We start from the raw sequence: 17,677 nt of genomic DNA on the forward strand, positions 1-17,677 counted from the left end.
AACATACCATTCATAGAATACAGAGGGGAGAAGGAAAGGAGAGGGTGCAGAATTTAGTGTTACAGTCATAGCTAAGGTGTAAGAAAAATCAGCTTAATATATGTAGATCTGTTCAAAAGTCTGAAGGCAGCAGGTTTTGGACTCCCTATCTTTGGGAAAAGATATTGACTATCTAGCTGACCCGTACCCCCAATTTTTTTATAAACCTTGATAAGATCACCCCTCGGTCTTCTACGCTCCAGAGAAAAAAGTCCCAGTCTATCTAGCCTTTCCTTGTAACTCAAACCATCAAGTCCCAATAGCATCCTAGTTGATTTGATTTATTATTGTCACAAGTACTGCTAAGCAGTGAAAAGTGTTTCCTGCATGCTTTCCAGCCAAAGCATACCATTCATAGAGTGTATAGAGGAGTTGGAAAGGAAAGGGTGCAGAATGTAATGTTACAGTCGTAGCTAGGCTGTAGAGAAAGATCAGCTTAATATGAGGTAGGTCCATTCAAAAGTCTGATGGTAGCAGGGAAGAAGCTGTTCTTGAGTTGGTTGGTACGTGCCATCAGACTTTTGTATCCTGTTCCCGATGGAAGAGAGAACGTCCAGGGTGCGTGGAGTCCTTGATTTTGCTGGCTGCTTTTCCAAGGCAGCGGAAAGTGTAGATGGAGTCAGTGGATGGGAGGCTGGGCTTCATTCACAACTCGTTTGTGGTTTCTTGCGGTTAGTGGAATCATGCAGTGTAAAAACTGGCAGCCGAGTTTCCAACTTCAAGAAGTGCTATGTTGTCTTTAAAGGTTGTGCGCGGTGCTATGTAAATGCAAGTCTTTTTTTTCTCTCCTGGCAGAGAGGTGTTGTATGGGAGGAAGTGCTGATCATGCTTCCAGACCACGTGAACCTTATCCTTCTGAGTGCCACAGTCCCCAACACCCTGGAGTTTGCCGACTGGATCGGGTGAGCCATTTACTTCTAAAGCTGCGACTGCCTCCTGGGCCTTTTCCTGCTTTGTCAGAGCTCACACACCTAAGGGCGATCCAGAAAGAGAAGGGCCAGTTGGGATGGGACGGCGAGACATTGGTTAGACGTCAACTCTTTGAATCACCACTGATTTAAAAGCAAATCAAAAAGAAATCTTAATAACTGTCGAGAAAACAGGCTCTTGATTTATTGGGACTAGTCAGATGTTTTGGTAAAGACTTTGATCTGCCGAGTGTTTCCATAGATCTTTACTTAGTGTGTTGCTCTGAAAGGGGCCCCTTTGTTAATATGCAGAGTCTAGATTTATTAACTTAAATTGATGTCAGATTTTGCAGAATCCAATAAATGCAAAGCCCATCTGGTTCACCACCTACCATCCCAGCATGTTACAGCAATAATGGAGTTGTTGACTAGTCATCGCATTCAGTCTCTTCATTAATCAGCCCACAGCAGAGTTTGACAAGAGATGAGGAAATCCATCCCTGGTGGAGAGCCTCAGGAACGGGAAGTCTAAACTTGCCTGTTGGTGCCGAGCTTGCGATACTTTGCATTGTTGAATCAAGCAGGAGAAGGCCATTTGGCCCCTCGAACCTGCTCTGCCATTCAATAATTTCATGGCTGATCACCTCCGTTTTCCCACTCCCTGTGACCCTCGATTTGCTCAGTGCCGAAGAATCTATTGATCTGTCTTCGATTTACTCAATGACGGAGCAGCTGCAGCTCCCTGAGCTAGATAATTTGTAAAGTTCACAACCCTGAGTGAAGAAATTTCTCCTCACCTCTGTCCAAAATGGCTGACCACTTATTCCGAGGCACTGCCCCATGTTTCAGATTCCCCAGCCAGGGTAATTGACCTCTCAAGTGTGCACCTTGTCAAGCAACTTCACAATCTTGAATGTTCGAATGATTCACCTGTTTTTCCTTTAAACTCCAAGGATTATAGATCTAGTTGAGCAATCCTTCCTCGTCGGAAAATTCCGTCATCCTGAGATTCAGCCTTTTGAACCTCTTTTTCTCTTTCTAAGTATATTCTTCCTTGGATAAAGGTGAACTTAATTATCCTTACATGCCCTCCACCATTGACAGAGTGGTAGTAGGTTGTAACTTCTAGCCCTGCTCAAGGTCCTTTCTATAGTACTCCCCCTCACACCCCCTCCTCCTCAATCTCTACTACCAAGAAGGACGAAGGCTCGTATACAAAGTAGCTCACAATAGTTTTAAGAGCACGGGAGCTGTAGTGGACCACTTGGCCCTTTGAACCTGCTCCATCTTTGACCTCAAAGCCTACTTCCCACACTTTCGCCATATCCCTTAATTCCCTTACTATGCACTACTGCCTCACGGCACTAGGAACCCAAGTGCCATTTCCAGCTTGGGTCACTGTCTGTGTGGAGTCTGCAGGCTCTCCCCGTGTCTGCGTGGGTTTCCTCTGGGTGTTCAGGTTTCCTCTCACAGTCTGAAAGACGTGCTGGTAAGGTACATTGGCCATGCTAAATTCTCCTTCGTGTATCCAAAAAGGCACCAGAGTGCGGCAACTAGGGGATTTTCACAGTAACTTAATTGCAGTGTTAACGTAAGTCTACTCGTGACTAATAAACTTTATCCGACTTTTAATTCCCGTACTTTCCAAAAATCCAGTGCTATCTTTGAATGTAATTAATGACTGAACATCCACAACCCTCTGAGATGAGGAATTCCAAAGATTCTTTGAGGAAATCAATTTCTCTCCTTCTTCCTCAGGTGTCACGGTGGTTAGCACTGCTGCCACTGTGCCGCCTGAGGAGAAATTGATTTCCAGGGACCCAGATTCGATTAATGCCTTGGGTCACTGTCTGTGAGGAGTTTGCACATTCTCCCTGTGTCTCCATGGGTTTGCTCTGCGTGCTCTGATATCTTCTCATGGTCCAAAGATGTGCAGATAGGTGGTTTACCGTGGTAAATACAGATATAATGTGAGCCTGGGTAAAAATCAATGCAGACTTTTTGATTTGATTTATTATTGTCATGTATATTAACATACAGTGAAAAGTATTGTTTCTTACGAGTTCTACAAATAAAACATATTGTTCATAGAGAAGGAAACGAGAGACTGCAGAATGCAGTGTTTCAGTCATAGCTCGGGCGTAGAGAAAGTTCAACTTAATGTGAGATAGGTCCATTGAAAAGTCTGATGACAGCAGGGGAGAAGCTGTTCTTGAGTTGGTTGATATGTGACCTCAGACTTTTGTATCTTTTTCCGGACGGAAGAAGGTGGAAAAGAGAATGTCCAGGGTGCGTGGGGTCCTTAATTATGCTGGCCGCTTTGCTGAGGCAGCAGGAAGTGCGGACAGAGTCAATGGGTGGGAGGCTCGTTTGCATGATGGATTAGGCTACATTCACAACCTTTTGTAGTTTCTTACGGTTTTGGTCAGAGCAGGAGCCATACCAAGCTGTGGTATAATCAGAAAGAATACTTCCTGTGGTGTATCTGCGAAAATGGTTTGTGTACTGTAGGGATTCAATGGATTCAGATTTTATACTTCCTACGTTCCCACACCCCCGCCCCTGAACAGGTACCAAAGGTGTGGTCTGTATCTACTGTTTCAATCTTTGCACTCTTCCAATCTCTTTATTTGCTGGCACCCAAGAAGGTTCTGACCCAGATTCTTGTTGCACCCCCTTCCCTCTGCAGGAGGATAAAGCAGAAGAAGCTCTACGTGATCAGCACCATGAAGCGGCCAGTGCCCCTGGAGCACCATCTGTACACGGGCAACAGTCAGAAGACACAGAACGAACTCTTCCTGCTGGTCGATGCTCAGGGGAATTTCCTCACCAAAGGGTGAGTGCAGTCTGGGTGCGGTGGGTGTACTGTGATGTGTTTTGGGTGCATGTTTGTTTGTGAGGTGTTTCATTCCAATGACTTTCCATTTCTGGAAAAATGGCATGTGCTGTTGAAGCTTTTTGTTATGCACTCATCAAGACAACTTGCAAGAATATGAAGTTATAAAGATAGCAATTTATACTGCATATGAAGAGAGTGCTAATTGATTGGCAAGTGGACTCTGCATGGTAAGGATATTGCCAGGGTGAATGCATCGGTTAACCGCTAACTGACAGAACAGTGCATTCATTGCACCTTTTTCACCCAGACAGAGTAGGTGACAGCCATTTCCTGGTTCATTACCCAGGACAATGCCTTGAACAGTCAGTTAACCTGCTGGTTTGAATTTAATCAAAACGTTTACGCTTCTGATTCAGAAGGTAGCGTGTTCGCGACTTAATTGAGAATGACTGCCAGTGTAGTACTTAGGAAACACTGTCCTATCAGAGGGTCAGTGGTGAGGGAGAGCAGTACTGCCTCAGGATCATTCGTGAGGGATTGCCGCATTGTCACAGAGGGCGGGGTGCCGGGGGGGAGCGGCGCGCTGTGGGAGGGCGGGGTGCCGGGGGAGCGGCGCGCTGTGGGACGTAACCTCTATTGGTTGTAATTTCAAGCAGTGGGATGGTAGGGGAGAGCAGTGGAGGGGGTCCTGCCCAGTGTCTTCGTCAACAATTATCCCTCAATTAACATTATAAAGTCTATTACCTGTTCATTATCACATTGCTGTTTGTGAGAGTATACTGAATGAAAATTTAGCTGCTGGATTTCCTAAACTACAACAGTAACGGCACCTAATGATAAAAATACTGAAACGGCTGATCAAAAAACTCTGCGACATCCAAGGGTTGAGCAGGGCCAGAAAAATGCATGTTTTTCCTATTTATCTCAATTCTGTTCATTCTGCTCACATCCAGTACCCTTTTCCAATCAACTCTTCTGCTTGTAAGCTTCTTGCTCCTGTATATTCTTACACTTTATTGCAATCTGTATAATATGGGAATAACCATCAGTTCAAAAACCAGAGTTGAGATTGCCCATTCTGCTTTGTTAACCGGCTGGGCCTCACTTTGCTCAGTCTGTCCTCAGTATCCTCTCAGTTTTCCTCTTGTCTCCCTCTTGCTGCTGATGTCTAGGTTCTACGCAGCAGTGGAAGCCAAAAAGGAGCGTGCCAGTAAGCATTCGCAGTCCTTTGGAGCCAAGCAGCCAGTCCATTACGGAGGCCCCAGCCAGGTAGGACTTTCTCCTCTCGGTAAAGAACACCTTCTCATTTGTCCTTCATAAAATGCTTCACCCTGTCTCTGTGCTGCACTGTCAGTTTCGGGGCTGCAGGGAGAGGGAATGGGTTGGGGAGAGGGAGCTTGGGGAATGGGGTTGGAGAGGGAGTGTGGGGATTGAGGATGGAGAGGGAGAGCACGGGGAGAGGAGGAGGAGGGTGGGAGAGGGGGAGGTGTGGTGGGGGGATGTAGGAGAGGAATAAGGGTGGAGCAAGCGGCTGGAGTGGGAGACTGGGGAGAGGGGCTGGTAAGTCAGGGCTCAGTGGAGGCTGGTGGAACTGCTGGAGGGTTGTTGTTGGTGAGTGGAGGTTTATAGAGAGAGGGGTAGAGAAAGATGTTGGGGGGAAAGGGAGTCAAGTAAAAGGGGCTAGAGCTGTAGTGGGAGTTTTTGAGGTTGGGGAAACCAGTGTATCAGTTCGAATCTTTGGTTGAAGTTATCATTATCTGATAAATCAGGATTGACTGCAACTGATTTCATGCGGTGAGTTTAACATGGAATATAACACACTAGATATACAACAGAAATACAGTATGGTGACTGGAACTGATTATAGGGCCTGATTAGGTCGGATGGCTGTCCAGTGCAAACTCTGTTCCCTCTTTTTCTGGGTGCCTCACATCTTCACGATCTCTCCAACAGGAATGCCTGAATTTACTGAACTCTCCGTCTCTTACCATTTCTTCGGAAGTGTTCTGTGATGGATTATTGCCCTATCAAGATCTGTTTGATCAGCAATACTCCCATAAGGTGTCTAGCCTTGGGTTGAAAAGCGCACCTTTAATATCATCCAGTTGCCATTAGCACCTTGAGCCTTTACGCGTGCTTTCTGTCGCCGGTCAATTAACCTCATCCTTTCCCTTACTTATGGCTGATCCACATAGCCAGTGACACTCCAATTCGGAGTGGCACAGTGTTTAGCATTGCTGCCTCATAGCACCAAGAACCTGGGTTCGATCCCGACCTTGGGTCACTGTCTGTGTAGAGTTTGCATGTTCTCCACATCTGCTTGGGTTTTCCTCCAGGTGCTCTGGTTTCCTCCCACACTCCAAGGATGTGCGGGTCAGGTGGATTGGTGATGCTGAATTGTCCTTTAGTGTATGTTAAGGGGATTAGCAGGGTACATGTACGGGCTTATGAGGATAGGGCACGAGATGGGCCTGGGAAAGATGCTCTTTCAGAGAGCGGTGCAGACTTGATGGGCTGAATGACCTCTGTCTTCCCTATAGAGATTCTGTGATTCTTTCCATCTTGAGTCATTTTATCAGGCATAAAGCTAAAGGTTAGCCACCTTGACCACTCCACCAGTCAATAAGATCATGGCTGATCTTTTTGTGGACTCAGCTTCACTTACCCTCCCGTTCACCTTAGTTCCTTTACTGTTCAAAAATTTATCTATCCTTGCCTTAAAAACATTCAATGAGGTAGCCTCAACTGCTTCACTGGGTAGAGAATTCCACAGATTCACAGCCCTTTGTGTGAAGAAGTTCCTCCTCAACTCGGTCCTAAATCTGCTCCCCCTTATTTATGCCCCCGAGTTCTAGTTTCACCGGCAATGGAAACAACTTCCCTGCTTCTATCTCATCTATTCCCTTCATAATCTTGTATCGTTCTATAAGATCTCCCTTCATTCTTCTGAATTCCAATGAGTATAGCTCCAGTTTACTCAGTCTCTCCTCAAAACCTTCTCAACCAGAATCAACCTAGTGAATCTCCTCTGCACCCACTCCAGTGCCAGTATATCCTTTCTCAAGTAAGGAGACCAAAACTGTACACAATACTCCAGCTATGACCTCATCACCTTATACAGCTGCAATGTAACCTCGCTGTTTTTAAATTCCATCTCTCTAGCAATGAAGGACAAAATTCCATTTCTCTTATTTACCTGCTGCATCTGCAATCCATTTCCCTTCTTATTTACCTGCTGCATCTGCAAACCAACTTCTTGTGATTCATGTACAAGGACACCCAGGTCCCTCTGCACAGCACAATGCTGCAATTTTTTACCATTTAAATAAGAGTCCACTTTGTTTATTTTGGTAGGAATAACAGCAATCTCACATTTACCAACATTGTACTCCATCTGCATGACCCTTGCCCACTTACTTAGATTATCTATATCGCTTGGCAGACTTTCAGCGTCCTCTGCACACTTTGCTGTGCCACTTATCTTACTGTCATCTGCGAATGTTGACACACTACACTGGGTCCCCAACTCCAAATCATCTATGTAAATTGTAAACAATTGCGATCCCAACACTGATCCCTGAGGCACACCACTTGTCTCTGATCGCCAACCAGAACAACAGCTATTTACCCCCACTCTTTACTTTCTGTTAGTCAGTTCACCTGGTCTAACCTGCATGTGTCGCTAAACCCACAGCAAATTGGTTGGCTCTTAGCCGACATCTGCCCACTGAGTTCAAAAGCAATTAGCGATGGGCAATAAATGCTGGCCTTGGTATTGATGCCCACCTTCCATGAAAAACAAATCCCCACCTCCTGCCCACACACTTTTTAGAGTGGTCACCCTTCATCAAAGTTCACAAAATCCTTAGCCACTTATTGCACCACTTTCCTGTTAAACATCTGATGGGTGCAGTTGCACAAGCTTCTTGGCACGGGAATTGCTGACAGATTAAATATCAGCAGAACAACAGCATACCAAGCATTTCTGCACAGATTTGCATGGTATAAGATGTCAATCAAACAACCTCAGGGCCTCCAATTATCCCAGGGAAAAACCGTCTTCCCTCACCCCACATTGCTTTGTTGTTCTTTCAGGGCAACAGAATGTGAACAGCTTCCAGTAAACTGAAACTTACAGCATTGACTGAATCCATTACCTATTACAAGGTCATTCTATATGTACATAAATCTCTCATGCACACAAGCAGAGGCAAGTGTGTGCACCTCCCCTCACCTGCAGCTGTGCATGTACACACATCCCACATGCAGAGGTGCACACCCATGCACTTGTGGATGCACGCACCCGCGTGCACACACAGGTGTGCACCCATGTGCCCAGCCACATGTGCCAAGGTGCCCACCCACAAGCATGCCAAGGCATCCATTCTGATATGCATACACACATTCAGACATGCGTACAGATGCTGATGTGCATTCAGGCACACACGCCACATTGATTCCTAGCACAAAGGAGAGAGGTTGGGTGATGGTCCAGGGAGAGGGGGCTTTATGGTGTAGGGGGAAAGCGAGATGGGGCCAGGAAGAAGGACTTTAGAGAAGATGGCCGGGGAGAGGTTAAGGAGGGTTGGGTTGGGTACAGGAGTAAGGGAGCAGTCTGGGGCTTATGCCAGTCGCTGGCGGTTGAGCCTATGGGGTGGAGAGGGCTTGGAGTTGCGAGGATGGAGGAAGCGATTGGTTGGCGAAGAGGGCTGCTGTGTGGGGTGGGGATTGAGAGATGAGAGGCAGAGTGGCCAGGGAGAGAGGAGGGACTGAGCTGAGGTGGAGAAGAGGGAGGAAGTTGTTTGGCGGGGAGCAGTGGGTGCAGTTGAGATGGTGGTTGCAATCAGGGAGTTGAGCCGGACAACTCGAAGTGCCAGCATCAGAAAGTGACATTGATGTAGTAAAGAATATGACACCTGAACTGTAATATAAAATAACAGCGCACAGTCCTTACAGATAGGGTGGGATGGTAGCACAGTGGTTAGCACTGCTGCTTCACAGCTCCAGGAAGCTGGGTCCAATTCCCAGCTCAGGTCACTGTCTGTGTGGAGTTTGTACATTCTCCTCGTGTCTGCGTGGGTTTTCTCTGGGTGCTCCGGTTTCCTCCCACAGTCCAAAAATGTGCGGGTTAGGTTTGTTGGCCATGCTAAGAAATTGCCCCTTAGTGTCCAGGGTAGCGGAGGTTTGAGGGATTAGTGGGTATAATATGTAGGGATATGGGGGTAGGGCCTGGGTGGGATTGTGTTTGGTGCAGACTCGATGGGCCGAAGGGCCCCTTTCTGCACTGTAGGGTTCTATGATTATCTGGGAACAGTTTCTGAGGAGAGCAGGGAGATTCCAAGCAGGAGACAGGAATTAGTGCCCATCCCTCCCATCAGCCCCAGACTGGGTTTGTTAATGCTTTTGAAATCGGGTGGATGTCACTTGATCAGCCAAGCCCCATCACCATAGAATACAAAAGGAGCCCATTCAGCCCATCGAGTCTGCACTGACCACAATCTCACCCAGACCCTATTCCCATAACTCCATATATTCACCTTGCTAATCCCCCAACACTAAGTGCAATTTAGCACTAGTGCAATCCACCTAACTCGCACATCTTTGGAGTGTGGGAGGAAACTGGAGCACACAGAGGAAACCCACGCAGACACAGGGAGAGTGTGCAGACTTCACACTGACTGTGACCCGAGGCCAGAATTGAACCTGGGTCCCTGGCGCTGTGGGGCAGCATTGCTAAACACTGTGCCGCCCATGCCATTGAGCAGCCTGCACCCTCTGTACAAGTCTCTGATATTACTCTGCATTTCCTCGGCTACAGGATAAGAGCGTCTGGCTATCCTTGATTGACATGCTTCGGAAGAAAGACAACCTTCCCATCGTGGCATTCACCTTCTCGCGGAACCGCTGCGACGAGAATGCCAACATGCTCACCACCGTCGATCTCACCAGCACCGTGGAAAAGAGCGAGATCCACATTTTCTTCCAAAAGTGCATCTCCCGGTTAAAGGGCACAGACCGAGAGCTGCCACAGGTAAATGGCGATGTGGAGCGGCATGGGACTGTGATTTTAAATCTTGATGCAGTGAGATCAGATGGTGCCATACTTCCCTGGAATGCTCAGTGTCACTTTAACTTTGGAAAGTGAGGATGTACCTTCAGGCTTTTACATGGATTTGATTTATTATTGTCAAATGTATTGGAATACAGTGTAAAGTATTATTTCTTACAAAGCATGCTATTCATAAAGTACATGGGGGAGAAGGAAAGTGGAGAATGCATAATATAGTATTACGGTTGCAGGTAGGATGAAGAGAAAAATCAGTTTAATCAGTCCTGGGGTGGTACAGTGGTTCGTACTGCTGCCTCACAGTGCCAGGGTTTGATTCTGGCTTGGGTCACTGTCAGGTGGAGTTTGCACGATCTCCCCGTGTCTTCGTGGATTTCCTCCAGGTGCTCCGATTTCTTCCCACAGTCCAAAGATGTGCAGGTTAGGTGGACTGGCAATGTCAGGGGGATTAGCTAGGGTAAATGCATAGTGTTGTGGGCTAGGGCATGGGTGGGATTGTGGTCTGTGCAGCCTCAGTGGGCCAAATGGCCTTCTCCTGCACTGTAGGATTCTAAGATTACACCCTCTGTACTGAATCTAGCAATCACACAGCAGATATCAATCCATTCTGATAAAACACACCAAATGGTATCTGCTGTGTGAATGCTGGATTCAGTACAAAGGATAGAATCCAGCAGCGCAGAAGGAGGCCATTTGGCCCATCGAGTCTGCACCGACCCACAATCCCACCCAGGGCCTATCCCCACAACCCCATGCATTTATCCTGCCAGTACCCCTGACGGTAAGGGGCCATTTAGCACAGCCAGTCCACCTAACCCGCACATCTTTGGACTGTAGGAGGAAACTGGAGCACTCGGGGGAAACCCACGCAGACACAGAGAACGTGCAAACACCACACAGTAACCTGGGAATCAAACCTGAGTCCCTGGCATGTGAGGCAGCAGTGCTAACCACTGTGCCACCATGCCATTCCATTGATGCCGACATGTGCTCGGATGAATACGTCTCTTCTGATGGATGTCCCTTTGCTCGATCCCATTAAAAAATGACTTTCTGTTTGTGTCGGACAGGTACTGCAGATGGTCGAGCTACTGAAGCGGGGGATTGGTGTTCATCACAGTGGGATCCTTCCAATCCTGAAGGAGGTTATTGAGATGCTCTTTACCAGGGGTTTAGTGAAGGTAAGACTTCAGAACAAGTGGATAGTGGCTTTCCTCTTTGCAGAGGCTTCCTGACCCGTGATGTTCACTGGGTGACTTTCACTCGGCATCGCTAGGTGGCCTATCCCAAATTACCTTTGAGAAGGAGTTGTGGGGCAGAGAGAGCAATTAACAGTATAAATCCCTCAACGTAGCTCTGCAAAATTGCAAAGAAAGCAAACCTGTGTTCTGGCATTCACTTCTTAAAGGAGGAGGTTTCCAAAGCAGAGTGAGGAGGTTACAATTATATGCAGCCTTGTTTGCAAGTGGACTTTGGAATGCTGTGCTCAGTCCTGGTCTCCACATTACTCAAAGAATATTGAAGCACTCAGAAAATTGCTGAATCAATGTGTGCCAATCGGAAAGGACTGGAACTGTTTCATTCGCGAATCGGAGGGTGCAGGGCTTTGAGTTTGACAGGGTGGAGACAGATTGCTCACACTTGTGGAGTGTGAAGGCCTAAGTAAAAGATAGTCATCAATAGGTCCAGCAAGAAATTGAAGAGGAACGTCTTCCACCGGAGAGTGGTGAAACTGTGGTTCAAAGGGTGGCATGGTGGCACAGTAGTTGGCACTACTTCACAGCGCCACAGACCTAGGTTCAGTTCCAGCCTTGGCTGATTGCCTATGTGGAGTTTGCATGTTCTCCCTGTATCCCTGTGGGTTTCCTTCTGGTGCTCCGGTTTCCCCCCTCAGTCCAAAAAAATGCTCAGGTTAGGTGAATTGGCCCTGATAAATTGCCCCTTATTGTCCAAAGATGTATAAATGAGGGAGATTAGCCATGCTAAATTACCCAGTGTCCTGGGAGCTAACTAGGAGTTATGGGATAGGGCCTGGGTGGGGATTTTGGTTGGGCAGATTCGATGAGCTGAATGGTCACCTTCTGCACTGTAGGATTCTTTGATTCTGTGCAGGTTAGGTGAATTGGCCATGCTAAATTGTCCCTTAGTATTGCAAGATGTGTAAGGTTGGGGGATTAGTGGGGTAAAGACGTTGGGTTACAGAGGGGAGGGGTTGGGCCTGGGTAAGGTGCTCTGTCGAAGAGTCAGTGCAGACTTGATGGGCCCAATCGCCGCCACCTGCACTACAGACAATCTTGCATATCATTTGAGGGAATTGTCTCTTGTAAGGGGAGGCCTGAAGCCCACAAGTGGATATGGGGGGAGGGGGAAGGATACATTCCACTAGGGGAGGTGCAGCAAACACCAGTTCGACAAGATGGACCAAATGGGCTGTTTCTGAGCTGCACGTTCTGAGTTCAATGCACAGTTGAAGGGCACTGGCTGCTGACTGAAGGTTAAATCTGCCTAAAATCTGCCTTCGCTAGAGCACTGAATCCAACTGGGATATGAAGACTGTAAAGGAGCTGAGCTTGTTTTCTGTTGAGCAGAGAAAATAATTTGATCGAGGTGCTAAAAGTGACTGAAAGCTTGACCACCAAAGGGCACAGATTTCCATTGCCTGGCCAAAGAATAGGGACGCCTCTTTTAAATGATGAGTAGATAGGATTTGCAGTGTGCTGCCTGAGTGTGTGCTGGAAACAGATTCTGAAGGATTTTGGATCAACACAGATGAAAAATTGCAATGATTTGGGAAGAGTGAAGGAGTGGGACTGATTGGATTGCTTTTCAAAAATCATAGAATCCTACAGTGCAGAAGGAGGCCGTTCGGCCAATCAAGTCTGCACTGACCACAATCCCACCAGGCCCTATTCCCATAACCCTATGCATTTGCCTTAGCTAGTCCCCCTAACACTAAGGGACAATTTAGCACGGCCAATCCACCTAATACGCACATCCTACAACTGCGGTAGGAAACCAGAGCACCCAAAAGAAACCCACGCAGACATGGGGAGAATGTGCAAACTCCACATAGAAGGTGACCCAAGCTGGAAATCAAACCTGGGTCCCTGGCGCTATGAGGCAGCAGTGCCTCACAGACTCAATTGGCTGAATGGCTGCCTTCAATATTGGACAGTTGTATTATTATGTATCATACACAATGGGATTTCTTCTAGCTCACACAGTAATATGACTTTTGTTATTCATTCAAGGGATGTGGGCATCATTGTAAAAGGCCAGCATTTGTTGCCCATACCTAATTGCCCTTGAGAAGGTGGTGGTGAGCTGCTGCCTTTAGCCACTGCAGTCCACATGGTGTATATTGTGCTGGGAGGGAGAGTGTTCCAGGATTTTGACTCCGACGGCGAAGGAACGGTGATATATTTCCAAATTAGAATGGTCATAACTTGGAGGGGAACTTCCAGGTGGTGGAATTGCTATTGTTTTTCTCGATGCTCTTGGGTTTGAATGGTGCTGTCTAAGGAGCCTTGGTGAGTTTTTGCAGAGCATTTTATAGATGGTACACATTGCTGCCAGTGTGTCAGTGTTGGAGGGGGTGAATGTGTGCGGATGAGGTACCAATCAAGTGGGGGCTGCTTATTCCTGGATAACGTCAAATTTCTTGAGTGTCATAAGAACATAAGAACATAAGAAATAGGAGCAGGAGTAGGCCATCTAGCCCTTCGAGCCTGCCCCGCCATTCAATAAGATCATGGCTGATCTGTCATGGCTCAGTTCCACTTTCCCGCCCTCTCCCCATAACCCTTAATCCCCTCTCTTATCAAGAACCCATCAACCCGCTTCTTAAAAATATTTAGCGAGGCAGCCTCCACCACTTCAACGGGCAGAGAATTCCAGAGATTCACCACCCTTTGAGTGAAGAAGTTCCTCCTCAACTCCGTTCTAAACCGCCTCCCCTTTATCTTGAGGCTGTGCCCCCTAGTCGTTGGAGCTGTGCTCATCCGGGCAAGTGGAGAGCATTCCGTCATGCTCCTGACTTCATAGAACCATAGTATCCCTACAGTGCAGGAAGAGGTCAGTTGGCCCATCGAGCCTGCATTGACGACAATCCCACCAAAGCCGCCCTCCTGTAACCCTACATTTACCCTGCTAATCCCCCTGACACTAAGGGGCAATTTAGCATGGCCAATCCACCTAATCTGCAAATCTTTAGATTATGGAAGAAGACCGGAGCACCTGGAGGAAACCCACACATATGGGGAGAACATGCAAACTCCACATAGTCACCTGACGTCAGTATTGAACCTGGGTCCCTGGTGCTGTGAAGGAGCACTGCTAACCACTGTGCTTTGTAGATGGTGGACAGGCTCTGGTGAGTTGGGAGGTGAGTTACTTGCTGCAGGATTACCAGCCCCTGATCAGCTCTTGTAGCCATAGTATTTATCTGGCTAGTCCAGTTCTGTTTTTGGTTAATGGGATCAAATGTTGATAATGGAGGATTCAACAATGGTTATGCCATTGAATGTCAAGGGGTGATGTTTGGATTCTGTCTTGTTGGAGACTGTCACTACCTGGCCCATATGTGGCATGGATGTTAGCTGCCTTTTGTCAGCTCAAGTCTGGATACTATCTAGGACTTATTGCATTTGGACGTAGACTGCTTTAATGTCTGAGGAGTCACAAATGATGCTGAACATTGTGCAGTCATCAGCGAACGTCCTCACTCCTGATCTTATGATGGAAAGAAAGTTATTGACATTGCAGGTGAAGATGGTTGGGCCTAGGACACTGCCCTGAGGAACTGGTGCAGTGCTGTCCTGGAGCTGAGATGACCAATCTCCAGCAACCACAACCTCTTCCTTTGTGTCTGTTCCCCTGCTGGTTCCCATTGATTCCAGTTCTGATGGGGCTCCTTGATGCCACACTTGGGCAAATGCAGTTTTGATGTCAAGGGCCATCACTCCCACCTCACTGCTTGAATCAAGCAGCTCTGAGGTTGTATGGATTCATTACATGGCATTCAGTGTGCTGCATTGTTAACCGGAGTTGTGTGTGTGTTTCTTTTTCTTCTGCTGCAGATTCTCTTTGCAACGGAGACATTTGCGATGGGAGTTAACATGCCAGCCAGAACCGTCGTGTTCGACACGATCCGCAAACATGACGGGACAAACTTCCGGGACCTGACTCCAGGTGATGTGTGGTGTAAATGCTTTCCCCCATCCCCATCCCCTCCCTTCGTGCCCCTTTCCTCGTGGCCCTCTCCCCGGCAACTGCTGTAACTGGCCAAGGCCGCTTAGAGGATGCCTTTCAGACCTGTGGCCTCTACCACCTAGAATGAGAAGGAAAGCAGCCAGCTGCAAGTTCCCTTTCAAAACTCAAACCATCCTGACTTGAAATGATATCAGTGATATAAACGATATCATTGTCGCTGGGTCAAACAACTGGAACTGCACTGTGGGTGAACCTACGCCACGTGGACTGTAGTGGGTTCAAGAAGGCAGCTCTCCGCCACCTTCTCAAGCCCCCTGAATTAATAATAAAACAGTTTTGGGGATTTTCCACTTCCAACACTGACGCACCATCCATTGTGGGTTCAATCGCTGCGTAGAAACACAGAAACTCTTTTTGTCTTCTTTCGGGGTGTGGGGCTCACTGGCTGGACCAGCATTTGTTGCCCATCCCTAATTGCCCCTTGAACTGAGTGGCTCACTAAACCAGAGCGTGGTTAAGTGTCACGCACATTGCTGTGGCTCTGGACTCACATGTAGGCCAGACCAGGTAAGGACGGCAGGTTTCCTTCCCTAAAGGGCATCAGATGGGTTTTTCTGACAATTGACAATGATTTCATGGTCATCATTAGACTCTTAATTCCAGATTTTTTTAATATGCTGAATTAAAATACCACCATCTGCTGTGGCAGGATTCTAACCTGGGTCCCCAGAACATTACCCTGGGTCTCTGGATTTCCAAATGGTTTGAGCCCATTTCTTCCATGCTAGCCCTTTGAAAGAACTTGGTTCCACAACGTCTGCTTCTTTGTCCTTGACCTTGTAAGTGCCTCAGAATCATCGCGTGGTCAAAGCACAGAAGGAAACCATTCTGCTCAACCTGGCTCTGCTAGTTACATAAGAATATAAGAAATAGCAGCAGGAGTAGGCCAGCTAGCCTCTTGAGCCTGCCCCGCCGTTCAATAAGATCATGGCTGATCTGAAATGGCTCAGTTCCACTTTCCCGCTTTCTCCCCATAACCCTTAATTCCCTTGCCTACCAAAAACCAATCTACCCGCGTCTTAAATATATTTAGCGAGGTAGCCTCCACCACTTCAACGGGCAGAGAATTCCAGAGATTCACCACCCTATGAGTGAAGAAGTTCCTCCTCAACTCCGTTCTAAACTGCACCCCCCCCTTATCTTGAGGCTGTGCCCTCTAGTCCTGCTGTCCTTTCTGAGCGGGAAGAACCTCTCCACCTCTACCTGATCCATCCCTTTCATCATCTTATATGTCTCAATAAGATCCCCCCTCATCCTTCTAAACTCTAACGAGTACAAGCCCAGTCTATTCAGACTCTCTTCATAGCTCAACCCCCTCAACTCCGGTATCAGCCTAGTGAACCTCCACTGCACTCCCTCCAAGGCCAAAATATCGTTGCGCAAGTGCGGCGACCAAAACTGCACACACTACTCCAGCTGCAGCCTCACCAGTGCCCTGTACAGTTGCATCAAGACCTGCCTACTTTTATATTCAATCCCCCTCGCTATGAAGGCCTTCCTGACCACCTGCTGCACCTGTAGGCTGGGTTTTTGCGACTCATGCACAAGGACCCCCCGGTCCCTCTGCACCGTAGCATGCTGCAGCTTTTCGCCCTGTAAGTAGTAGTCCTTCCTACTATTATTCCTGCCAAAGTGGATAACCTCACACTTGCCAACATTGTATTCCATCTGCCAGGTCCTCGCCCACTCGCTCAGCCTATCTAGATCCCTCTGCAGACTTTCTACACCCTCCGCACAATTTGCTTTTCCACTTATCTTTGTGTCATCAGCAAATTTTGACACCTTACACTCAGCTCTCTCCTCCAGACCATCTATATAAATGGTAAATAGCTGAGGCCCCAGCACCGATCCCTGGGGCACTCCACTAATCACCAACCGCCAATTGACACCTACTCTCTGCCTCCTATTTGACAGCCAATCCTCTATCCACGCTAACACCTTACCCCCAACTCCATGCCCCCTAACCTTCTGTAACAACCTTTTGTGCGGCACCTTATCAAACGCCTTCTGAAAATCGAGAAATGCCACATCCACCAGTTCCCCTCCATCCACCGCACTAGACACATCCTCATAGGATTCCAATAAATTTGTCAGACACGACTTCCCCTTAACGAATCCGTGCTGCGTCTGCTCTATCAAACAATTCTTCTCAAGATGCCTCGCTACTTCTTCTTTGATGACAGTTAGTTAGTCCTCCACCTTTTCCCCTAGCTCTGATAATTTTTTTTCTCTTCTGGTAAGTGAATTTCCAATTGAAAGCCACCATTGAATCTGCCAGCACTACAGTCATTCTGGATCCTTACCTGGTTTGCCTTCCATGTGGCTATAGACAAACAGCAAAGTGACTGACATTTAATTGCCCACTGAAATATTCAAGCAAACGATTCAGTCATCGAAAGAGAGTGGGTATCACTTTCTCAAGCGCAACTGGGGACGTGCGATAAACACCAGCCATGCCAACAGTGTTCAGCATACCATAGGTTAACAAAGAGCTCATATCGTACTTTCACAACCCATCTTGGCAATCTCAACCTCTTTCAAAACCTCTTGTTG

General features: G+C 47.4%; 1 protein-coding gene across 1 annotated transcript in view; it reads left to right on the plus strand.

Annotated features, from left to right (window-relative positions):
- The window catches only part of skic2 (SKI2 subunit of superkiller complex), a 55,361-nt gene that overhangs the window by 19,443 nt on the left and 18,241 nt on the right, over positions 1-17,677 (plus strand). Inside the window, exons 13-18 of the mRNA XM_080196383.1 lie at positions 835-941; positions 3,637-3,783; positions 4,959-5,055; positions 9,605-9,817; positions 10,924-11,034; positions 14,932-15,043. Of these exons, the coding sequence (XP_080052509.1) occupies positions 835-941; positions 3,637-3,783; positions 4,959-5,055; positions 9,605-9,817; positions 10,924-11,034; positions 14,932-15,043 (787 nt within the window). The remainder of the gene's footprint in view (positions 1-834; positions 942-3,636; positions 3,784-4,958; positions 5,056-9,604; positions 9,818-10,923; positions 11,035-14,931; positions 15,044-17,677) is intronic.

Source organism: Carcharhinus amblyrhynchos, chromosome 9, assembly GCF_965287045.1.
Source record: "Carcharhinus amblyrhynchos chromosome 9, sCarAmb.v2.hapA, whole genome shotgun sequence".
Taxonomy (NCBI): Eukaryota; Metazoa; Chordata; class Chondrichthyes; order Carcharhiniformes; family Carcharhinidae; genus Carcharhinus; species Carcharhinus amblyrhynchos.